At 36.9% G+C, this 24949-nt stretch overlaps 3 protein-coding genes and 2 long non-coding RNA genes across 5 annotated transcripts; all 5 read left to right on the top strand.

Annotated features, from left to right (window-relative positions):
• The first annotated feature begins 8751 nt into the window (after positions 1-8751).
• LOC145559662 (uncharacterized) lies at positions 8752-11566 on the top strand. Its single transcript, XR_014092847.1, has 3 exons — positions 8752-8859; positions 9535-9609; positions 10332-11566. It is a non-coding gene; the product is annotated as an uncharacterized LOC145559662 (long non-coding RNA).
• Positions 11567-12219: 653 nt separating this feature from the next.
• On the top strand, positions 12220-15476 carry LOC145557522 (uncharacterized). Its single transcript, XM_081618696.1, has 7 exons — positions 12220-12283; positions 12641-13060; positions 13172-13522; positions 13615-13680; positions 13799-14481; positions 14601-14835; positions 14896-15476. The coding sequence occupies exons 1-7, from the start codon at positions 12220-12222 to the stop codon at positions 15474-15476; spliced, it is 2400 nt and encodes a 799-aa protein (XP_081474822.1).
• Positions 15473-16594, top strand: LOC145557521 (uncharacterized). The gene has a single exon (XM_081618694.1). It carries the CDS (start codon positions 15473-15475, stop codon positions 16592-16594), a length of 1122 nt encoding a protein of 373 aa, XP_081474820.1.
• Positions 16595-16904: 310 nt separating this feature from the next.
• On the top strand, positions 16905-18425 carry LOC145559661 (uncharacterized). Its single transcript, XR_014092846.1, has 5 exons — positions 16905-17109; positions 17207-17499; positions 17966-18075; positions 18173-18272; positions 18359-18425. It is a non-coding gene; the product is annotated as an uncharacterized LOC145559661 (long non-coding RNA).
• Positions 18426-18574: 149 nt separating this feature from the next.
• LOC145559660 (replication protein A 70 kDa DNA-binding subunit B-like) lies at positions 18575-24692 on the top strand. Its single transcript, XM_081621041.1, has 12 exons — positions 18575-18740; positions 18866-19138; positions 19462-19623; positions 21190-21360; positions 21863-22130; positions 22245-22347; positions 22439-22566; positions 22635-22713; positions 22799-22910; positions 23046-23224; positions 23310-23430; positions 23701-24692. Exons 5-12 carry the CDS (start codon positions 22013-22015, stop codon positions 24262-24264), a joined length of 1404 nt encoding a protein of 467 aa, XP_081477167.1. The 5' UTR covers positions 18575-18740; positions 18866-19138; positions 19462-19623; positions 21190-21360; positions 21863-22012; the 3' UTR covers positions 24265-24692.
• Positions 24693-24949: the final 257 nt, after the last annotated feature.

Here is a 24949-nt window from a genome sequence, read left to right as displayed (position 1 = left end):
ACTCCATTCAAGGGAATCATAAGCCTTTTTCAAATCTATTTTGAGAATGCACCTTGGGGTAATGAATCTATGGGAATAACCTTTAATTAACTCAGTAGCAAGCAAGATGTTATCCCCAATATGCTTCCCAGGAATAAACCCTGCCTGAGCATCATCAACAACCTCTCCAATGACCCGAGCTAGTCTTGCTGTTATCACCTTAGAAATTAACTTATACAGCACAGTACAGCATGCAATGGGTCTGAACTCTTTCACATAAGAAGGATTTGGAACTTTAGGGACCAAAGTAATGGTAGTACAATTCCAATGCCTCTGCATAACCCCAGTAGCAAAGAATTCCTGCACCCTAGCATAGACATCTGATTTAACATCATTCCAGACTTGCTTAAAAAAGTAAGCATTAAAACCATCTATCCCTGGAGCTTTTGAGTTATCAATGTCTTTTAAAGCTTTGTCAATCTCAGCATGAGTGATAGGGGCAATCAAATCAACAGCAGGCAACCAGACAGCTTTATCACCCAGAAGCTTCTTATAAAAGTTGCACACTTCAGCAGCCACTTGATTAGGATCTCTAATAAGAACATCTTGCTCATTATAAATGGAGTCAATTCTATTCCTAAAGTGCCTTTGCTTCATCATAGAAAAGAAGTAGTGGTTATTAGCATCACCCAGTTTCACCCATTCCACCCTAGATTTCTGCTTTTAAATACTTTCCTGGATTCCAGTCCAGTACTTGACCTGAGCAATGGCTTCATTCTATTTAATTTGAAGCTCAGGACTATCAGTATTTACAGCCATATCATTCTGAATGCTATCCAAATCAACAAGAGCAGCTTCAAGCCTTTCAGCAGTTTTAGCAAAGTGCTTCAAGTGCAAACCCTTAATTTTGCTTTTAACATTTTTAAGTTTATTCCACACTCTAAGCATTGCATTTCCAGTCACAGCATTACCCCAAGAATCCCGGACAGTATTCTGAAACTGATCATGCTTTGCTATACAATTCAAGAATTTGAAAGGCCTTCCTTGAGAAGGAGGAGCAGAATGAAGCTCAATCAAGACATGGCTATGGTCAGAAAGAGCAGGATTAAGGTAAAGAGCCTCAACATGCCCGTAAATATCCAACCACTTCTGGGTGACCAAACCTCTATCAATTCTAGTACAGGTCTTAGGCCCATCATGAGCCTTGTCAGACCAAAAATAAAAGGGACCTTTGCTCTTAATCTCACAAAATTCCATAATATCTACAAAGCCTTGAAAATCTCTCACCTCATAATTTGAAACAGGATTGCCATTGATTATATCATCAGAACACAAAACAGAATTGAAGTCCCCGACACAAATCCAAGGATTCTACTGCATACCAAGATTCTGAATCCCAGTCCATAAAGCTTTCCTATCATGGATAGAGTGGAGACCATAAACAAAAGTGTAAGGGATTGGAGCTGTAAAATCTCTATGACTAACTGCACAGCGAATAAACTGCTCATGAACTGTTAGAACATCAAGATTAAGAACATCAGAATTCCACCCAGCCCAAATTCTACCATTCTAAGAGTAGAAATAGTTACCAACCCAAGACCAAGATAACCCAAACTTCTTCTTGAGAATCTTGCATTTTCCCTGCTTTACCTTAGTCTCAAGTAAACCAATGACCTCAATTGAATGATTTCTAAGTAGCCTTTTAACATTAGCTACCTTGTCAGGGTCATTCAAACCCCTGACATTCCAGGACCAGATAATCATGTAACAGGAGGAGGTATTGACTGACCCCTGCCAGTGTTGATGAAAAACCCACCATCTTCTACATTGAGAGCCAAAAAAGCACTAGACTGTGCAATTGGCTGTGAATTCTTGACACTGTGGCTGCTTCTTTTCTTCCTTCCCACTACTCTCTATCCATCATCAGAATTAAAATTACCAGGAGCAACAGCTGGAGTGGCTTGAACCTGCTCAGGGTCAGGTGGAGCTTCAGCAGGAACAACCTGCTTCTGCTTAGGCACCCACACCTTTTCCTGAGCTAGAGACTTATTTGCTGGGTTTTTTTTCTGAGTTTGAGTTTGCTTGCCACTTTTAATAGCTGTACAATCGTGCCCTGCCTTGTTACACTTCTTACAGAAAGGCGGCTTCCACTCAAAAACAACCTTTAATTCAATTATCTCACCATTAGGGCTTTCAAGCAGAACATAACTAGGCAATTCTTCGGTTATATCAACCTCAATTAACACCCTAGCAAAAGAAACCCTCATCTGTCTAGTAGTACATTCATCTTCATAGATAGGCTCTCCCAACAGACTACCTATTCTACTAAGAGTGTCCACTCCCCAACAATTTAAGGGAAGGTTGGGGAACTTAACCCATAGGGGAACAGTCCTTAGAACTTTAGCCTGAAAATCAAACTTGGAACTCCAAGCTTTGACTATAGTTGGCTTACCAGAAAACATATGGGGTCCAGAGCATAAAATCATATTCATATCATCCTCAAACTTCAGATGAATAATAAAGTAACAATCATCATGCCAATATATTTCAGGTTTCCCTATACTACTCAAGTTCTCAGCAAAGAATCTATGAATAGCAGCAATAGTAGGGTAATACCCAACAACATAAAACACAATAGCATTCTTCCATTTCAAGTTACCTGCATTCAGTTCAGATTCCTGCAATTGAGCAATTCTTTTACCATCTTGAACCTTCGGAGCAACAAAAGACAGGGGAGCTCCTTTAGCAGTAAGCTTCCCATCCCATTTCCCTTCAACTCCTGCATACATGGCTTCAGGAACTTCAGATGATTGATTGCCTTGATTCTCAGTTGGAATCGGGCTCACAGAATGAACAGGATCCACCGGAACAGTAATCGGGCTTAAATCAGCAGCAGGATTCAATGGAACAGTAACCGGGGAAACCCTAATGACTGATTAAGTCGATTTTTCTGTTGACTAGCCATTACCAATTGATGATGGATCTCAAGCAATCAGAGGTCAGCCTTTGATATCATCCCAGCAGATTGGTGAACCAAGTGAGGCGGCGGTGTAACTAGATCTTCATCACCACATTCTGGGATAGAACCAAATGAAGTCACAACACCTAATGATCTATCATTCAACACTTCCATAGATTGTTTTTGTGTTTGTGATGCATTATTAGGGCATGGAGTAAATTGCTTCATCTTCTTTGCCATTGATGATCAAGCTGAGCAAAGAGACCAGCTCAGAAAATCGCCATTGGAGAAGAGAGAGAAGAGAGAAAAGTCAAGAAAAGTCAAGCCCTTACTTGCATAGATGATTTTAAGTTTCATATGTATTAATTTGTATTAATTGTTTGTTTATTATAAAATTTCAAGTTAGGGTTTCAAGTAGTTAACTCAATTTTATATCATTTGTTTGTATATTAGATAATGTTTATTGTTGCTTTAATTGTTTAAATGTTATATATATGTATATATATATTGTTTGAATTTGAGTAGTTTTAAAGTGAAATTTTTTAATAGAATTTATATTAGTTAACATTTTAGTTTGTTAAATTAAATGTGGTTAGTAAATTGCAATGTATGAATATAATGAATTGCTATATTGATTGTATGTACGTTAATTTAATTATTAACACTATTTAAATGAATGAACTTGTTTATTGTTGAATGTCAAATAAATACAAATAATTGAATGCTTGCATCATCATCTTCCTAGATACTCGTTCGAGTTTTCTCAATAGGAGAAAGTCTTGAATAGTCCCCAGTTGGGACTGTTCTTGGACGTTTAATCTCACTTAGGTAGTGAATGTATGTCTCTTTTTCGATTTTAAGGAATATACGGGCTTCTCATTTTCTCACCATGTTCTCTGGGTACATATGTAGGTAAGTTATTACCTACATCGTGTACTTGGAGAACTGGGGGGAAATGCTGCCGGATTTTCCTCAAAATTGAAAAGTTGACATACATTCACTAGTGAGATTAGACGTTCAAGGATGGGTTAGGTTGGAGTGATAAGGACCTTTTGGGAGCATTCATTTTTACATTATATGGATGATATATATGCTATGTACTTTGATTGACATAATATATGTTACATTTATCATTGTTTGAAATGTGTTGGTATGTTTAAAGGCAATTTAAAGCGTCAATGGATCGCGGTTGGATGTATGGTAGACATGATACATTGGAATTTTTTAATGGGGTTCAAGAGTTTTGCAAGAGTGTTTCACAGTATCAGCTTAGAACGAGTGTCAATTACCTTTATTGTCCTTGTGTCAATTATAATAATGTCACTAGGGTCAATAGTGTTGATACCATCATGGCTCATGTACAATGTCATGGGTTTAGGCCTCAATATCATGTTTGGGTTTGGCATGGTGAGAAGGAATCGTATAGGGAGAATGTTGTTGGAAATGAGACGCATGTTGAAAGTGCCGAGATTCATGTTGAAGAAGAAAATTGGAGTAATAATGGTGGTGAAGGGGATGACACCAAGGATGGTGGTGATGATCATTTGGATGAGATGATGCGTGATGTTGAAGGTGAATTTGGTGACCGACCTGATGTATTTGAGTCACTATCAGAGGCTGCCAAAAAGCCTTTGTATCCCGGGTCCAAAAAATACACAAAACTCTCAGCCGTGCTTACACTATTTAACATTAAGTCTAAGCATAACTGGAATGACACTAGTCTCACTTCTTTGTTGACTGCGTTATGTGATATGTTGCCATATGGGAATGAACTTCCTAATTCCTATTATTATGCAAAGAAACTAATGTGTCCATTTGGTTTAGAGTATAAGAAGATACATGCATGTCCGAATGATTGTGTCTTGTATCGAAATGAATATGAAGAGTTGGAGAATGTCCACGTTGCAGTAAGTCGCGTTACAAGCGAGCAAGCTTCAATGCTGGTATTAAAGGACCTCCTGCCAAGGTGTTGTGGTATCTTCCTATTATTCCAAGGTTAAAGCGTCTATTTTCAATACCAAAAGACGCCAAGAACCTGAGATGACATGCTGAGGGAAGAAAGAAAAATGGTTTTTTGAAGCATCCTGCTGACTCTCCACAATGGAAGAATATCGATATGAAGTTTAGGGCATTTGGTGGTGAAGTCATAAATTTAAGGCTTGGGTTGTGCACGAACGGTATGAATCCATTTGGCACTCTTAGTACTAAACATAGCACATGGCCGGTACTTTTGGTGATTTACAACTTGCCTCCGTGGTTGTGTATGAAACGGAAATATATAATGCTTTCACTTTTGATAACCTGGAAACGACATTGATGTTTACCTTGAGCCCCTTATTGATGATTTGAGAAAGATGAGGGACGAAGGTGTTACCATTTATGATGTCCATAAGAACAAGATGTTTCTTTTGCGTGCTGCCCTTATGTGGACCATCAATGATTTTCCCGCATATGGCAATCTGTCCGGGTACAAGAACAAAGGGCATAAAGCATGTCCCATTTGTATTGATGACACACCGAACGTGTACCTTGAGCACTATGACAAAGATATGTACGTGAGGACCCGAAGATTTCTTAGGCGCGATCACCCGTATCGTAAGCAGAAAAAGGCCTTCGATGGGAAAGTTAAGGATGGGGTTGCGCCTAGGCCATTGAGTGGAAAGGAGGTTTATGCAAGAGTGAAGGGTATTCCATGTGTTTTTGGTAAAACAACGAAACCAATTGACCCACACGTTCTCTTTAAAAAGGAATCAATCTTTTGGAAGCTTGAATACTGGAAAGAACATGATGTTAGACATTGTCTCGATGTGATGCATATAGAGACGAATGTTTGTGATGCAATTATGGGGACAATTATGAACATTCCTGGAAAAACGAAGGATGGAAAGAGTGCGCGGTTAGATTTGCAAGCGTGGGTGTTCGTCCGGAGTTGTGGGTTTAAGCTCGGGTAAGGATGGCGAAGGTTAAGGAAAAGGGAAATGAAGATGGTGGTCAAAACCGTAAGGGGAAGGGCAAGGAAAAGGCCACGGGTATCGCAAAGAAGAAAGGTGATGGAAAAGGAAAGAACTAAAAGGTTTATTTACCTCCAGCTTACTACACATTATCAAAGGAAGAAAAACGGAGGTTTTGTGCTTGTTTGTATGACATTAAGCTTCCATCTGGGTTCTCATCAAACATGAAAAGGTTTGTTTCCTTAAATGGAGAATTGAAATAGACAAGTATGAAATCCCATGATGATGGATGTATTCCTACCGATTGCAATTCATGGTATTTTACCAAAGCACGTTAAAGAAGTTATAACAAGCCTATGTGGGTTTTTCAATACTATTTGCAGCTAAGTTCTTGATCCTTTTACACTTGATGCTCTCCAGACGAATGTTGTGGTAACTTTGTGAAAATTTGAGATGTTTTTCCCACCTTCACTTTTTGACATAATGGTGCATTTGATTCTGCATTTGGTTCGTGAGATTAAGTTGTGCGGTCTAGTATTTATGAGGTGGTGCTACCTTTTTTAACGACACATGGGTACACTGCAAGATAAAGTAAGAAATCCAGCCCATCCGGAAGGCAGTATGATACAAGGAATTGTGTCCGAGGAGATTGGGAATTTCGTGGCAGAGTATGTTGCCGTTGCCGAACCTATTGGGCTTCCCACTTCCCGACATGAAGGGAGACTTGATGGTCATGGCACAATCGGGTCAAAAAGGATCTGGGCTACTCGAGATCAAATCATGCAAGCTCACCTATTTGTGCTTCATCATATTGAGGAGGTTCACCCATACTTAGAAGAGCACATGGATAGTTTGCGTGTTGAATATCCATCAAAAGGGGAAAGAGCACTAATGCAGTTGCATAATAAGATGTTTGTGAAGTGGTTCCATGATCGTGTGATGCGTCAATTGGATGAGACTGTGTCTGATACAATAAAGTGGCTAGCTTATGGTCCAAAGGAAGATGTTCATTCATTTGAGGGATATGACATAAATGGGTACACATTTTGGACTGAAAGTCAGGATCAGAAATCCTCATCGACTCAAAATAGCATTCCTAAAACTTAGTAGAATGGTAATTTGCTATGGTTTCAAACGTTAGACACCTAAGACTGGTTAATATTGACATGTTATGATAAAGAAATAGTTCATTAGATAAGAAATGTAGAAATCGGGCAAAGTAGAAGTCAAACAGGCGATTTGGATAAAAGCCATCCTAAAACTTAGAAGAATGCTAATTTTCTATGGTTTCAAACATTAGACACCTAATACTAGTTATAATTAACATGTTATGATAAAGAAATAGTTCATTAGATAAGAAATGTAGAAATCAGGAAAAGTAGAAGTCAAACAGGCGATTTTGGATAATAGCCGTCCTAAAACTTAGTAGAATGCTAATTTGCTATGGTTTCAAACATTAGAAACCTAAGACTAGTTATAATTGACATGTTATGATAAAGGAATAGTTCATTAGATAAGAAATGTAGAAATCGGGCAAGTTAGAAGTCATATAGGCAATTTTTGGTAAAAGCCGTCCTAAAACCTAGTAGAATGCTAATTTGCTATGATTTAAAACATTAGAAACCTAAGACTAGTTATAATTGACATGTTATGATGAATAAATAGTTCATTAAATAATAAATGTAGAAATCGGGCAAGTTAGAAGTCAAATAGGCGATTTTTGGTAAAAGCCGTCCTAAAACTTAGTAGAATGCTAATTTGCTATGATTTCAAACATTAGACACCTAAGACTACTTGTAATTGAAATGTTAGGATAAAGAAATAGTTCTTAGATAAGAAATGTAGAAATCGGGCAAAGTAGAAGTCAAATGGGGCTTTTTTGGGAGATTTTGGATAACGACCGTCCTATAAATTACAAAACCCTCTTTTGATGTGATTTCAAAACTTGGACACCTAATTAATACAGTGATGTAATATGAATATGAATGATGTTTAATGTTTGGTATTTTTGAAATATTTAATATATCAAAACAAGTCACTAATATGAATGATGGTTGAAATATTTAACATATACATTATTATTTAATTATTAGTTTGAATTTTATGTAATATATGAATGATGTTTAATGTTTGGTATTTTTTTCTTTTCAAAGGTTTGTAAGATTCAAAGGAAAGGCCCTTTGACAAGGGAAGAAGTTGATGAAATTCGCGACATGTGGGCTTTTTTTGTGACATTTGATGGAATCTAGGTAGAATATGTAATATATATGTGTTAGTTAGATAATGAATGAGATTGAGTATTTTTTTATTATAAACAATTAATATTTAGTTACTATCTTTTTTTTTTGTTAAATATATATGTACATTATATTACTTATTTTTAATTAGTACTATATATTATTTATGAGTTTTATAATGTTATTATTATTATTCATTTTATTGTTATTGAATTATTATTCTTAAATTTGTAATATTTTAAATTATTTATTATTAATTATTAATATTATTTAATAATAATATTAATATAATAATAATTTTTAAAATTACAGATTAATGTGCATATCAAAACAGGTCACTAATAATATTATTATTAATTAATTAATTAATTTATATATCTATAACCCTTATAAACATGCAAATGTAATTACTGTAGCTGGTGAATAGTGTTGTGTGGTGCTATTACAACCTTGCCCTTAATTTTAATGCATTTCTGATATTGCCCTTGCTTAGCTTTATTGCAATTGTTTGCCATGTGTGCTGAAGCCTACAGTTGTCCTTCGTTTTGTCTTTGCCTGCCAGCTAAGGTGTTGTTGTTCGTAGTGGTTTTGAAGGTTAGTTTTGTTCTTGCTTTGTTATTTTGCTTTGGGTCTTTCTTGTAGCTGGGTTTGTTGCGTACACTTTTGGGTTGATGATGAGGTCTGGAATGGATTTCTTTTGATTTGGGTATGGTTGTTTCTCGCACAGTGGCTGGTATGTTCTCTTGTTCCTCTGGATCGTGGTGTAGGTTATGTTGTCTTTGGTGTAGCCTTTGTGTTACCTTAAGGGAGTCATTTACTTGGCCGTTACTTCAATGTCCTATTTTCTGTAATTAAAAAACACTTTGACTTTGAATATGAATCAAAAAGTCTTGTAGTTCCAGGGTTATGTAATTGGGGTGGCCTTGGTTACCGTTGTCTATATATAGAGGGGGAGAGTGTTCCTTTTCTGAGTGTGGGCGATCTGAATTTCTTCTGGAGGAGTGTATTTTTAAGAGGTTGTGCTTTGTTATAGATGACATTATATTCTGTATTTGATCGACTTGCTTTGTGAATATGTAGTTTTTTTCGGATTCCCTGACAAATTGGACCTAAGATTATCGAAACTTAATTCATGGTAATATCTTCACTAGTGTGCTTTTGCTGTTTGACTACCCATGATAATGGTTTGATCTTCGTTTTTGTGTTTTCTTGTGGTGTTGGAAGTGGTTCTTTAGTGGTACAATTGCTCTGTGGTGTGTAGGAATTATTTGAGTCATAAAATAGGTCTCTGTGTCCTTAAATGACCGTAGTAATTTGAATACTTTGTGAAGGAAAGAATTAGTGGGAATACTTATTAATGAACATCTGGATTGGTTTATTCTTACTGTGGTTGTTTGTGGGGTTACAGGTTTGCTGGTTGTGATATTTGCATTGCTGCTGGTGGCAGCTCATTTTCCTTCTTCAGCTTACAAGACTTTTTAAGGTGCTTGTTATGCTAATCTTGCCTCTTGCTGTTGAACCCCTTTGTTTGATAGTATGCTTGTTTTCTGATGTGTTGCTATTAGCTTTGGGTATATCATGATTTTTTATATGTTTGTTTAGGTTTTTTTTTAAAAAAAAAAAGAAAAAAAAAAGGCACAAAATTGTGTCAATTTTTGAGAAGAGTTAAGGTTGCCTGTTTTGTTTGGTAACATGAAGAATATGGTATTGCATTCATTTGTTAGACTTAGTGCATTAGTTAGTGAGATGGTTTAAGCAAGGAAACCACACTCTTGGATGGGTGATCGCTGTTATGTTGTTATAAGTTTAAGGCTTAATGTATTATAGAATTGAGGGATTAGGGTGATGATGTGCATTTACAAAGGAGTATGTAGGAGGAAGGAAGATTGAAGGAATCATGTGGCACATGTTTAATTGAAATATATACTGGTTGGCTTCTTTACACCTTTCCAGTTGTTGGTTTTTTTATCCTTATTACTTATTGTAAGTTAAGGGTATAATTGATGTGTTGTTACTTATATTGCCATTAAACATGGACTTAATGTCCTTGTATTCTAGGGTTCTCTTTGTATAGACTTCTTTTTTGCCCTTTGATTGATTACAGTTTATGTTAGTTATTGTAGATAGGGCTTAGTGCTTTCTGTGCGAGAGAAAGTGTGTCCTGTTCTACATACTTTGTCCTGAACATAATTTTTGCCATTACAGGTTATGGCTAGAGGATCAAATAGAGTCTTTGTTCCTTTCCAGCCTCTTTTGGAAAAGGTGGTTGCTTGGCTACAGTTTCCATCTCTGGTTTATGGCTTTATAGATGCTGCTAAGAACAATGTTTTTGTGCGGGTTAATAAGCCAAACTGCCGTACGAAATTAATTTTCTACGGTGGAGATGCTGCTTCTGTTGAAGAATCTCGCGAGAGAGCAGCTCATAAGGCTTGAAGAGATTAGTCAGCCGTTTTAATGTTCGTGTGTCTGATTTCACCTATGAACGGATTAAGATGTACCGTCTGTGTGTAAAATTATATAAAAATAGATGCGCTGAATTAGTAAAACACAGAGAAGATTTGAATTCCATACGTGCAGAGTGCAGTACAAGAGAGGATGTATCGTTTCATGATGTTCATGTTGCAATGGATTTTGCACAATATTTGGGAGTCTTAGCGAGAAAGACTGGTGTCACTGTGACCGGTATTGAGACCACTAGGTTAGATGGACATGGCTATATGTCTTGGCTGATGGTTACCTATGCTCACAATAGTATTGCCATGGAATGCATTTTCAGTGACCCTTGTACTGAACCAGCAATTGCTGAGCAAAGGGTTGTAAAGAAAGCATGCTTCTTTATAGCTTCTGTGTTCAATCTAGAAATAGTTGATGTTAACTATGGTGCTGCAGCAAAGATGAGTGGAGAATGTTCTCTAATAAGGGAGAGGTATTTGGTGCTGAAAGGCCATATTGAATGTTTGGAAAGGAATGTTGTTCAGCCTCATCCTGCTACCTGTTTGGCTAGCGATTCATGTGTGACATGAACTGACGAGGCAAACTAGATTTCAGTTCTGGCGCTTCCGCCAAGTCTACCGGTGAAGCGTATGATCGAGAGAAATGAGCCAAATGCAAGTGGCGTAGGAGTCCATATTTCTGATCAGATGGTTACTGGTCCAGCTGAGTTATCTGCTGTTTAAAAATGTGCTAGGACTGATTGCTCTGTGTAGAAGGTCTAGCTTCTTTTGGAATTTATATAGTTAGGGGTGTGTGACCAGTTGTTAGGATTTTACTGGTGTTGTGGTCAGCTTTGTAGCTATCTTTTGTTTAGCACTTATGCTTGTCTGAACTAGAGGTGCTAGCTGGTATGATGTAGCTGGAATTTTGGGCCTGTAATGAAGCCTATTCATATATTGCCTATTATGGCTACCTTTTAATGAATGAAATTATTATTTATTTAGTGTTTATCATGTCAAGTTTTGAGCTTTGCCTTATTTAAAGAGTTTTCCTTGTTAGATTTTCCTATGGCTTTGTTTCAGCAGGGGATATTTTTGCTTATTATTGTTTTGATCTGATGCCAGAAGATGTTCTGATGTACTTCCATAGGTCTATATTTTTGCCTGATGCTTTAATTTGCTTTGCGCGATTGCTCTTGTCAGTCGGACTCTTCTTGCTCTGAAACCCTTTTTCTCACTAATTTGGCAGATCCAAAGCTCAAAATTTGTCATCAACTGCGGATTTGATCTGCAGAAGGTTTCACGAATTCCTGTTACTCGGCAAAGTATACAACCAGTTTTGTGGTCGTACTTATGAGTATTGTTTTAGCTTGATGCATTACCAGTTAAAGTGTTGTCCTTGGTTTGATTTACTGCTTTGTGTAATTGTAACCTGGTGTTTGGTAGATTGTCACTATGGCATACCTCAACTATCTCGAAAGCGATGCAGTAGATTAAATAAGGCTTCCCAATCACAGTCAGCATTCGCTAGGTACATACATTTGGCAATGATGTATTACTTAGGAATGCTAGCAAGGGTTTTCGGAAAAAAAAAAAAACAAAAAAATAATCAATATCTTTAAACGCAGCTCGCCTTTACCAGACACCCAACTTGGTGTTAAATGTCGTCCACGGACTTGTACATCAAAGCGACAGAAATGTATACAAGAACTTGCTATGCCTCAGGTGGATAGGTATACCATATTAACTGAATAGCCCCTTTTATTGTCATCTTTTCTGCTGTTTAAATTAAGCCTTCTTTTTTTGTAAATAAATGCTAGCATGCTGTCTTTTTCCCTGGTAGTGGCTATACTGTGTTACATTATCTTGGAAAGTTTGTCTTTAGCTGTGATATACCATGCATGATGAAGCCTCTGATTCATGCAAAGTAGCAGAACCGAAAAAAATGGTCTTAAAAAAACACAGAAACAAGCTAACCTAGAAGGTAAATGATTCTGTGGTTATATATATTGCTTTCTTTGCTTTGCGCTCTTATGAGATTTCTCATGTGTGTTTTTTTTCTGCTCTTGGTTTTTTTGGTAGATGTTCTTGCTGCTTCTATGGATAGACAGTTACCAGCAGAACCTTTCAGACTTGCTCTGCCTTTCTTCTGTGACAAATGCGGTGCAAAAAAATTTATGTTTGAGTCCTTACATTTTTTATGTGGGAATGGAGACATTACAATAGCTGAGAATGCCTATCCTCATGAACTTGTGTACTTGTTTACTTCTAAAGATGAAGGTGCTGTGCATTTTAGAAAATATGCTAGGCTATATAACAACTTGTTTGCATTTAGTTCGCTTGGGGGTCATTACTATGCAAACACTTACAAAGGGATTTATGTATTCAAATTGCATGGGCAAATGTATCATTTTGTTCCAGATTTATTGCCTGATGAGGGTAATCCAAAATACCTGCAGCTCTACTTTTATGATGGCCAGCATGAGGCAGAACATAGGCTGGGTTGTTTTCTTGAGTTAAGAGAATATGTGATCAGTATTGTAATGTAGGTATCTCAACAAAATCCTTATGCTGTGTTCTTTCGGACTTTAAGAGATAAAATTATTCATGCAGATACAAGAATTGTGCTAAATCAAGCAACGGTTCTTGATCAACGCATCTATAATGCTCCTGCTACTGATGATGTTGCTGTCATCTGGCCAGAAAGTGCTTCATCTAGCCAAAGCTTGGGCCCTCATATATTAGTGACAGCGACATCTAATGAGTCTCACCGAATCTACCATAATTATGGTTGCTATGATCCGCTCCAATATCCTTTGTTATTTCCTCGGGGAGAATGTGGCTGGACTCAGGGGCTTAAAAAGAATTCTCATCTAAGTCGGACAGCAACAGATGCGATTCCAGATCCTATTATGTCTTGCGCTGTCCATACAACAACTGAATTATTAAATCAGGAAGAAACCCGTAAGCATTTCTTAGCCTAAGCTATCTAATTGCATTTTTGGTGTTCTTATATTTCGGGATTTGAAACCTTTAGGCTGCCCTTCTCACTGTAGGTTCAAAGAGAGGAAGAATACTAAAGCAGACAAGTTTATCTCTACTAGGGAGTATTATGCGTACAGGTTGTAGATCAGGCCTAATAATATGATGCTGCGAGCAGGAAGGTGTTTCCAACAGTATATTGTCGATATGTATGTGAAGATTGAAAATACAAGGCATGATTACTTTCGAAACAATCAGGACAAATAAGAGCCGATTTGTATAAAGGTATTTTGGATTCACTGGATGCCGGGGAGACTCTTGAGGAAAATGTTGGTCGTAGAGTTATTTTTCCTCCTACTTATATTGGTGGTCCTCGTGATATGAAGAAGCGTTATTTAAATGTTATGGATTTAGTCCAGAGATTCGGCAAGCCAGATCTTTTTGTAACAATTACATGTAATGCTAATTGGCCTGAAATAAAGGCTGAGCTTGGTGCTGGTGAAACTGGACAGGATAGACCCGATCTGGTTGCAAGGATTTTTAGAGCAAAGCTACTTGCACTGAAAAAAGAGATAATGGAGAAAAAAGTGTTTGGGGAAGTTGCTGCCATGGTCTATGTAATCGAGTTTCAGAAAAGAGGGCTCCCACATGCTCATTTCCTGATTATTCTAAAACCCGAATACAAGCTCAAATCTCCTACTGACTATGATAGATTTGTTTGTACTGAAATTCCTGTTGAGACTAATCTCCGTTTGAGAAGAATTGTATTGGCGCATATGATGCATGACCCTTGTGGTATACTGAATCCAGAGTCTCATTGCATGCGCAAAAATGGACTTAGGCGTAGCTGTAAAAACATGTACCCTAAGCAGTTCTGCAGCGAAACAACAAATAATAAGGATGGTTATCCTATGTATTGCAGAAGAGAAACTGGAGAAAAGGTTACTATAAGAAATGCAGAGCTAGACAACCAGTGGGTTACACACAACCATTCAGTTTTGATATGTTTGACATGTATTCTTCCGTTTTGCCTTTACAAGTGCATTTACCTAACATGCAGACTGTTCGTGTTCATCCTCATGAAAGGTTACAGTCTGTTGTTTCAGATGGTAAGCGGTCAAGAACTCAGCTAACTGAATTTTTTGCCATGAATGCTGCTTCTGAACACGGCTTAGGATATTTGTATGGTGAATTTTGCGAGAACTACACGTGGCATCAAAGTGATAAGATTTGGAAACAAAGAGTTCAGAACAGGATTTCAATTAGGCGGTTAGCGTTTGTCTTTCCTGTAGAAGGTTAGAGATTCTTCCTTAGATTGCTATTGTTGAATGTAAGGAGCCCTACGTCATTTGAAGATTTACGCAATTTGAATGGTTGTGTGTATCCAAATTTTCAAGAAGCTGCTTTGAAGCGGGGTCTTATTGAAGATGATGATATAGCTAATTCGAGAATGGCTGAAGCATGTGAAACTCATATGCCTGTTGCTTTACGTCGCCTTTTTGCAACGATTCTGATGTTCTGTCAGCCAAGAGATCCTGCTGTTTTTTGGAATACCTATTATTCCTTCCTTGCTGAAGATTTCTGTCATAGGTTTCCAAATCAGCTGGTGAAGATACAACAACTCACTGTTAGAGCTGTTGAGCAGCACCTTGAAGCCATGGGAAGATCTCTTGCTTTTTTTGGACTGGAACACTTAACATTAGAAGTTAGTGATGAATTTAGCCGTACAAAAGATATCATAGATGCTCTTGATGCACCGATCCCAGAGGAATGCTTAGGTTGTCGGTCAAAGCTAAATGCTGCACAGAATGTAGCTTTTGAATGCATAATGGAACATGTGATGCAGCAGAAAGGTGGCCCTTTCTTTATTGATGTCATGGAGGCACAGGCAAGACTTTCTTGTACAATGCTCTATATGCAGAAATACGACAGATGAACAAGATTGTATTGCCTACAGCTACACCAGGAATTGCTGCAGCAAACATTCCTTCGGGTAGAACTGCACATTCCCGATTTAAGATTCCAATTGACCATGAGGGGTCATTAGTGTGTGATGTTCCAAAACAGGGTTGTTTAGCAGCATTGTTGAAGGAAACTACATTGATAATATGGGATGAAGCTTCTATGGCTAAAAAGGAAAATCTAGAGTCTTTAGATCTTTTATTACAGGATATATGTGGGAATAAGGTGGTCTTTGGAGGGAAGGTTGTTGTATTTGGCGGAGATTTCAGGCAGGTTCTTCCAGTCGTTCCTCGGAAGACTATGAAAGAAGCAGTTCAAGCAACAATCGTTACTTCTTATCTGTGGCCCAAGTTTAGGAAATTTAAGCAAACAGAAAATATTAGAGCGAGAGAAGATCCAGTGTATGCTGATTTTTTGCTTGGGTTAGGTAATGGTGAATTACAGCGAACAGAAAATGCTTTGGTCAATTTGCCAGAACAGATTGTACAGTGCACTGAAAACATTGCAGACTTAGTGCCTACTGTTACTGCAACAACATTCCCCGAAATTGGTCATGGCTCCTTTGACAGTGAGGTTTTCACTAGAAAGGCAATCTTGACGCCCATGAATGATGACGTTGATTGTATAAATACATTCATGATTGAGAAGTTTCCTGGACAAGCTGTTACGTACAAGAGTTTTGATGCAATCCTTAACGATACATGCAACATATACCCTACTGAATTAATTAACAAGCTTTGCCCTGGTGGAATGAGTCCACACGAGCTTGTGTTAAAAGAGAACTGCCCTGTTATACTGCTGAGGAACTTGCTGCCATCATCAGGGTTATGCAATGGTACCAGGTTAATCTGTAAAAAGTTTTATCCGAATGTAATCCAGTGTACGATAGCAGTTGGTCATTACAAGGGGGAAGAAGTATTCATACACAAGATAAATTTAAGACCTTCTAAATCTGTGAACTACCCGTTTATGTTTGAACGGAAACAATTTCCTATAAAATTATGCTTTGCAATGACTATTAACAAGTCTCAAGGGCAAACTCTCAACCAAGTATCCGTCTATCTTCCACGTTCATGCTTTTCTCATGGGTAGCTTTATGTTGCATTATCAAGAGCCAAGAAATCGAAAGATATTTCCATTTTTACCACGAGTGATACAGATCAGCACTCTGCTAATAGTGTTAAGAATGTAGTGTCATTTGAGTTTCTACTTCTAGCAGGCATTATTCCAGCAGATACAGTATAGTGTGGTTTTTGTATTGTCTTTCTTGGAATAAAGGTAAGACCATCAGAGCTGCTCTTATTAACTCTCTTTAGGTAGGCAATGCATTCTCTTCTGTACTTCAGCATTTTATTAGCAGGACTAACTCAGATGCAGTATATACCGTACTGAATTAATTAACAAGCTCTGCCCTGGTGTAAAAGAAAATATCCTTCGGCAGTTATGTACATTGTCCAGCACTATTGACAAGTATATTCTGCTCAGTGCAGGGTTTGACTGTAGAGTCACTTTTAAGGAGGATGGTATGATCCTAATTAGGTTTGAAGGTGTTACTGGAAAACCGATAGTTACCGGAATTTGCATTCGCAAAGCACCAAAGTTGGCAGGTAGATTCCACCTAGAATTTATGGGTTATTCCAAATCTGACTTCACAAAGATGCAACTGATTCTAATTTTATCATATTTACTTCTACTTTGACATAGATTCTCAGGTGAAACATGAAGTATTTAGGTGTCAGAATTGTGCAGTTGAAATAGAAGTTCTAGCTCAGGTAATGAATGGGCACAGTGCAGTTCTCGATTTCTAATGTTAAGGTTTTATTGCTACTTCTGAATCATGTAATGACACTTCACATCAAGAAAAGGGCTTGCGACGTAAATCGACAGCTAAGTATGAGAAAAAGATAGAAGAATTAAGTCAGCAGTGTCAGCGCAAAATAGATGAATGCTATCAAGCCTGGATGTCTTTGACAGCAGCAAACGACTAGCTGGAAAAGGTTAGAATGGAGCTTGACAACAGAGTGTTCAAGTCTTATTCTCTATGTAAAAACTTCGCAAAGCCCTTGTTTATGGAATTATGTTAACTACAACAGGACACTATAAATTTGTACCTTAATATATTTTTTCTGCCATCTGATGTCCAATATATGAAAAAGTACTTTGTCATCTTCATGTATCTGATTCGTAATTCTTCCGGTGCTTTTTTCTTGTTTGAATCAAATTGTGAGATTGCTTCTTAGTTTTAAGTCCTTATTTTATGTCAACTCACTGAAAATTTTCATAAATGAGAGTTTTATGTATGAGCCTTCTGCTGATAATTTTCTGTGTGGTTTTGGCAAATTATGAATTGATATTGTGATTATTCAGTCAAGTATATTCTCCAAATATTTTAAATTTAGATACAAAGCCATGCTTAAATGTTGTATATTACCTCCCTGATATTTTTTTCTTTTTTGTCTATAGACCAGACTGTGGAGAAACAGGCTGAAAGTTTAAAAGCCATATCTAGCAGGTATGAGCAGGATAAGAAGTTCTAGATGACAACAATATCTGGTTTAGAAGAAAAAATTAAGGTATACTATACAAGTACTTTGCACCCACATTTTTTATTAATTGAGCTTCATCTGCAATGCCTTTATCAAGCAAATGATGAGTTGCAAACTTACACAGAATATGAAGGAAGAACATTCTCAACTTGCCCATGATGCACATGAAACTGCTGATTCAATTCCCGAGTTATCCAATATGGTTTCAGCAGTTCAGATGCTAGGTAGGTTTGGATTATTAAAGACACAGAATTGTTCTCCTATTTGTGGATGTTAAGAGATTGCATTCAATTTTTCTGCATTTGCTCAGTGTGAGGAATTCAAACAAAAGTATATTGAAGAACAAAAGAAGATAAAGAAGCTTTTTAATGAAGTTCAAGAGGCCAAAGGCATGTGATTTTTATATTGCAGTTTGAAGCTTATTCAGTAATGGAGAAATCCTGATATAACCACCATACAAATTTTCCAAGATAAAAATTTAAAATGAAGATTCTGACTATCACTCTTAATTTCAGGGAATATCAGGGTCTTCTGCCGTTGCCGGCCTCTCAGTAAGAAGGAACAAACAGCTGGATATGCAACTATAGTTAATTTTGAAGGAGCCAAAGATGGAGAACTTGCTATTTTGAATGGCGGATCAAATAACAAGATGTTCAAATTTGACAGAGTTTACACACCAAAAGATGATCAAGGTACACTGTTGAGGGTTTAATTTAATGCTATAAAGCTATTGTACCGACTTCTTACTTGGAGTTGAAGGTTACTTGTTCATGTTGTACGTCTAAGAGATTAACTAAGTTGTGTTTTTGCTATGCAGCTGATGTGTTCATGGATGCTTCTCCAATGGAAACATCGGTTTGGATGGGTATAATGTTTGCATATTTCCTTATGGTCAAACTGGAACTGGGAAGACCTTTACAATGGAGGGCACATAGCAAAATCGTGGTGTGAATTATAGAACTCTTGAGATGCTGTTTAAAATTGCCCAGGAGAGGAGTGATACCTACACGTATGACTTATCAGTTAGTGTGCTTGAAGTCTATAATGAGCAGATCAGGGATCTCTTGGGCTCCTCGCCAACATCTAAAAAGTAAATATTGACCCCTTTCTTGTGTCCTGTTGCTATGCATTTCACTTTTTCCTTTTGAAACAATAGTAACATATGGGGTATGGGCAATGGCAATCAAGTTCATTTTTTCAAAGTCATTTTATATTCTGTAACTTGTTGTTTCTCTTTGCACCTAAAAGACTACTTATTGATCTGTGCTTTTCTCTCCTGGTGTAACATATGGGCTATAGGCAATGGCATTCAAGTTCATTTTTTCAAAGTCATTTTATATTTTGTAGCTTGCTGTTTCTCTTTGCACCTAAAAGACTGCTTATTGATCTGTGCTTTTCTCTCCTGGTGTTCAGGTTAGAGATAAAGCAAGCTTCTGAAGGCTCGCACCACGTTCCTGGACTTGTTGAAGCAAAAGTGGAGAATACAAAACAAGTGTGGGAAGTACTGAGGGCTGGGAGTAATGCAAGGGTTGTTGGGTCTAATAATGTTAATGAGCATAGCAGCCGTTCTCACTGGTTAGTCAGATTCTGTAAATTGTTTATGCCTTTTGTCTTCGAGTGTTTTTCCTTCAGTTAGGTTTCCTCGTCACAGTGAGCAATGTAGGTTTGTTATTTCGGTTACATTGCACAGGTAATTCTGTGTAGCTATAACGACCCTTCTGTTATGATTATGCAATTTTTGGTCACCAGAATATACTCGGTTTATTTTTAAGACTAGAATAGTCCATTAGAGCTTAGTAGTATTGCCTTTGCAGTTGCACTACAGATTTTCCTCGACTTAAGTATGCTACAGTTGTGATACACTCTTTATATTAGCTTAGAAGTATCTATTCGAATACTATACTCACAAATAAGATTTCATTTTTTTTTCATTTAGTATGCATAGAGTAAAATAATTTGTTGCTTAGAATAGATTAACCAAGTCAAAAAAAATGCTAGCAATCGCAAGTAACGTAGCCCGTAGGTTCGGGAGAATTTAGGTTCCTTAGAGTAGTAATTCTTGTGCCTTTTAAATTTTTAATAAAGTTTGTATTGTGTTTTAAACTGAATATGTTTGGGCTTTATTATTGTAGCCCATACAATTAAAATTGCAAACTTTTCATGCTTAGTTACTCTTTATAAATGAAATATGAGTACAGCTCATTTGCATAGATACAAGAGAAGAAGTACAAGTCATAGGCACTATTCATAGTAAACAAGGTTATAAAATATCAGTTTTGTACTTTCTCCTTATTTCAGACACAAAAAAGAATTTTGATTGCCCATTTAAGTGCCTAGGTGTTTTGTTAGCCATAATAATTACTTAATTTTTACTTATTGTAGAAGAAAAAAAGTACAACTCAGATTATTATGCTTGCTAGCTGTAATTATACTTGAGGAAAAAGAGAGTTAACTGTAACCAAACGGTTACTATTAAGAAAAGGGTTTTTTTAGCTTGCTTACGTACTTTTTCACCCTATAAATACCAAATTAGTTCAGCCCTTTTGAAGCATCAAATTATTCTCTGAACTTTCTTCCTTAGCTGTGGTATATTCTCCGTTTTCCCTCGGGTTTTTATTTTTAGGGTTTTCACATGAAAGAGTGAATCCTTAAAGTGTAGCTCCTGTTCATACAAATACAACAGAATCTCTATAGATACATATTGCCTTATTAAAGCTGTAGCTGAGACTCTTGTTTATTTAATTTCTATATATAAGCTTTCATTTTAATGTATTATGTTTGTCATGCTTATTGCTGCTTTTTACATAGACCCTTTAAAATTTATCCCTACAAGTCTATGATTTTATGTTCATTTGTACATCCTTTCTTTCCCTTTTATTGTTTTGATATTTTGCCATTGAATTGTTTAGAATAAATCCTAGGTAGAAAAAGGAATCAGTAAAAATGGTTAGATTATATTAGTGCACCTCACACGATCATGCATGTATACATACATTATACTCTGTACATGCAAATATATACTGCTTTAGGGCTACATTTTTCTTATTAAGATCAAATTTTTACAATCAATTTAGATGTATGCTTCATGCTATAGCTTGCTAATGTATACATGCTTACTATTTTACGTTCCACAAATCACAGACTATGAATACACCACCACAGATGAAGCTGGAACCTGTATACTTAGATGAACTAACATCTCAGAGTAAGGAATACAAAGTGAAAGTGACTGTGACTGAAAAGGGAAGAGCTCAGCCTTCGCCTAAAAAACCTGGTGTGATCTTTCAAACGATAATTCTACAAGATGAAAAGGTAACTATGCTTTGTAAGATTTAGTTTTAACAGTATATCTTAAGCTTGTTATGTGCTTTTTATGCATGACCTCTTTTCCTATAGTAACTTTCTGTTATGGTTTTTTTTTTGAATTTAAAGGGAACATTTGTAAGTGCAGGAGTGTAGATTACCTCATGAGGGGTAGGGGGGGAGGGGGAGGGGAAGGGGGGGAAAGAATTTTATTTACAAGTCTATTTTTTACAAAAAAAATTAGATTGTTATGTGCTTGTAATGCGCGGCCTTTTTTCACCTACCATAATTCTGTTATGATTGCCATTTTAATTTTTTAAAGAACATTTGTATGTACAACAGTATAGATAACCTGTTAAACGAGAGAAATGAAGGACATGATGTTTACTTAAAGGTCTCTTTTTAATTAGAAATAATCTGCTAATATGAATGTTCTTTTGCTTTCTGTATAGAGTAGTAGATTTCTGCAGTGTAAGTGTCTAAATAATTCATATGGTGGCTATTTAACCAGAAAAACAAGATGCGATGTGCTCTTTTTGGAGACCAGATCGAAGCATATGAAGATGTTCTCAAACCATCTGGTTAGTACGAGATTTCAAAGGCTCCTATATCACTTGTGGATGATCAGTACAAATTCAACCTTGAAGAACTTCCATACCAAATGACAGTTGGGCAACAAACTATTATTCAGCGGTTAAATCCAGAGAGTGGACCAATTGAGCCGAAATATCAACCTCTATCAACTATTCCTAGATCACCTGATCCGAATGGCAGATTTGGTTCGCTTCTTATAAATCTGCTATGATATTTTTCTGCCTTAGATTGTTTATTCAAGGTCTACATTGCACAAGTGCTTTCCATATTATGTAATAGTATCCTTTTTATTGACACAGATATAGTTGGAGTGATTTTGTTTGTTGAAGAAGCACCAAGGCTGATCCCTAACACACGTGGTCGTGACAGTCCAGTGCGAGAGATATCTATTACAGACACAAGGTGAAAATGCAATTTCAGTGTTTTTTTTATTATAGCTCATACATACATTAGTAGTTAGCTAACTTTTTGCCAATGCTTGAATGTAAATCAGCCAAGACCATGCTATGACAATTTCAGCATGGAATGATCTCACTAGAAAGCCTTGCGATGCTATGATGAATTGGGCTGAAAAGTTCAATGTTGTTGGATTTACAGCACTGAAAACCCGCCATACAAGAGGTATCATCTACATCTTTACAGCTATAATTGACTGTCAAATAGCTACTCATTTTGCGTTTTCTTTCTAGGATTTACTCTTAATACTACTATGTCGACAAGAATCATCCTAAATCCTAAAGGAGCACGGGCAGACATGCTTCGTGAGTGGTGAGTCTTGTATTGCATATATAGTGAATGTACATTTATGCCTTCTCAGAATACCAACATAGTTATGTCTACCTCTCTGTTTCAGGGTTCAATTGTATCAGCATGTATTGCTAGATCGCCAGGAGAGGATTTTGAATGTTAGATACCCAGGCACTGAGAAGAAAGTTGTAACAATAGCTGAACTCCGAAACAAAAAGGTCCTCTACACACTATTCTAATTAAATTTAGAAAACTAACTGGGAAAAAAAAGGCCATAAATAATGATTCACAGCATTTCCTATAGACATAATTGTCACCTGATATCTAATATATGATTAATGCTACTAATGCAGGCAGCTAATGCAACTCCTGATGAGATAGCTTGGATTAGAGTGACTATACAAGAAGCTGACTTGCAAAGGGTGAATGCCTACATAGGTTGTCTTGGCTGTGGAAAGCGAACACATCTTGCGCTTGGGACTCGCTTTCCTTGCATTTCATGCAAAAAAGCCGATGCTACTGCTGTCCACAAGTATAGTCCTGTTATTCAGTTTCATTTATGCTTTACGATAAAGTAATTATTACACGTGCCTTCACTAACTTGTATTATTTTACAGACTAACGTTCAAGTTTGAAGCTATTGATGCCAGTGGAACTATGTCATTCACAACCTTTAATGATGACACAGAAAAGCTTTTCCGAAAGACAGCAGCTGAAATTTGGGAGATGAAAACCACTGTAAGAATACACACCTTTCTAAATTTGTAAAGACTTTTTTCGAGCATACTTGTTATATATAGATACTTATCTGCACTATAAAATTACATTCAATGGCCATGGTTGACTCGATATACTACTCATTATTTAAATGACCTTCTATTCTAAATTAGAACCTATTTGCTGCAACTTTGCATTTTACATGGCTTTTAGTGCTGCTGAGTGACATTCGAGTATGTATGCAATGCCTATCGTCTACTGCCTATTTATGTGATACTTTAAATATTGCAGGGCAATTTTGATGCTTTCAAGGCTGTACAAGAAGTTCTGTCGACCAAGCCTTTTTTCATTCAAGTGACGCCAACTTTGGAACTTGCAAGGAACAGTGTTCTCCTTTGGACTCTGAAAGCCATTAAAGTGGAGGATGTAGAACCAAGTGCCCAGGTTCTAGGTTCATCATCTTCAATTCTTAACAAAGAGGAGATTGTTTCTGTAGTTAATCAAGGACAGAAAATACAGAAAATTTCCATGAATGAGGATGCAGTTTCTGAGAGAGCCAAAATGCATGGCAAACCACCATCTTTCTGTAACACAGAGAGAAATGCTACTGACATTGAAGACAATACAGAAATGAGTGATGAGGTTCTTGCTGAGATAGCTCAACTCCATGAGTTCAGGCTAGCTTCTCAGGCCTTCGACACAGATTCCTTTGATGCACCGTTTCAACCACCAAGTAAAGGAATCACAATCACAGAAGCACCAGCACCAACCACTGAATTGCCTACATGGAGCAGGCTTACTCGTTCCCGCAGCAATGCTAAAAACAAAGAACCAATGCCTGCTGAGAAGATGTAGGAATTAGATGATGAGGAGCATGTCCCTAGAAAGAAGCTCCGAACAGCTCTTTTCAAAAACAATTCTGAGAAAGAAAGTTGTGACACTGAAGACGCGTCTTGAAGCCTCCTTTGTGACTTTTGTTAGAAGCCAGACTAAAAAATATATATATATATGTGTGTGCCACCTTTTGCTGTTAGAATGTGGATTTTAATCAATTGCCTTTATATGGTAATTTGCTAAATCTAGGATGTCTTTTGGTTGTTTAGAAGGAACATTTTGGACATCTTGTGTTCCCTATAAACATCAAGTATGTATATAGTACTAAACCTCTGTAACAAATGCTGATCTGCAGTTCTCTGTTGGACACTCAACTTAGTATGCCTAAAATCTTATATTATGTATATAGTAATGCAGGGGTAACTATGATGTACTAGCTTGTATCCTTAAATCAGGGTACTTATCTACAATATAAGTTAAGTTATTATACGTTCTTTCTCTTCAGTTTTTAATCACAGTTCATTGGCACCCTTTTAAGCACTATAGGTTGTAGCTAATAGTGCAGTTTGCTATTAATCTGATAAAAGGGCAAAACAAATTGCCATCTAATTTATATTTATAAATGTCATTTTCTCTATTAATATCAGTGTGACTATATTCCTGCCTATGTGTGCATTCCCTTACTATTTTTCCTTTAAGATAATCA

Source organism: Chenopodium album, chromosome 9 (genome assembly GCF_948465745.1).
Source record: "Chenopodium album chromosome 9, dcCheAlbu1.1, whole genome shotgun sequence".
Taxonomy (NCBI): domain Eukaryota; kingdom Viridiplantae; phylum Streptophyta; class Magnoliopsida; order Caryophyllales; family Amaranthaceae; genus Chenopodium; species Chenopodium album.
This window is presented reverse-complemented; position numbering and strand designations above follow the sequence as displayed.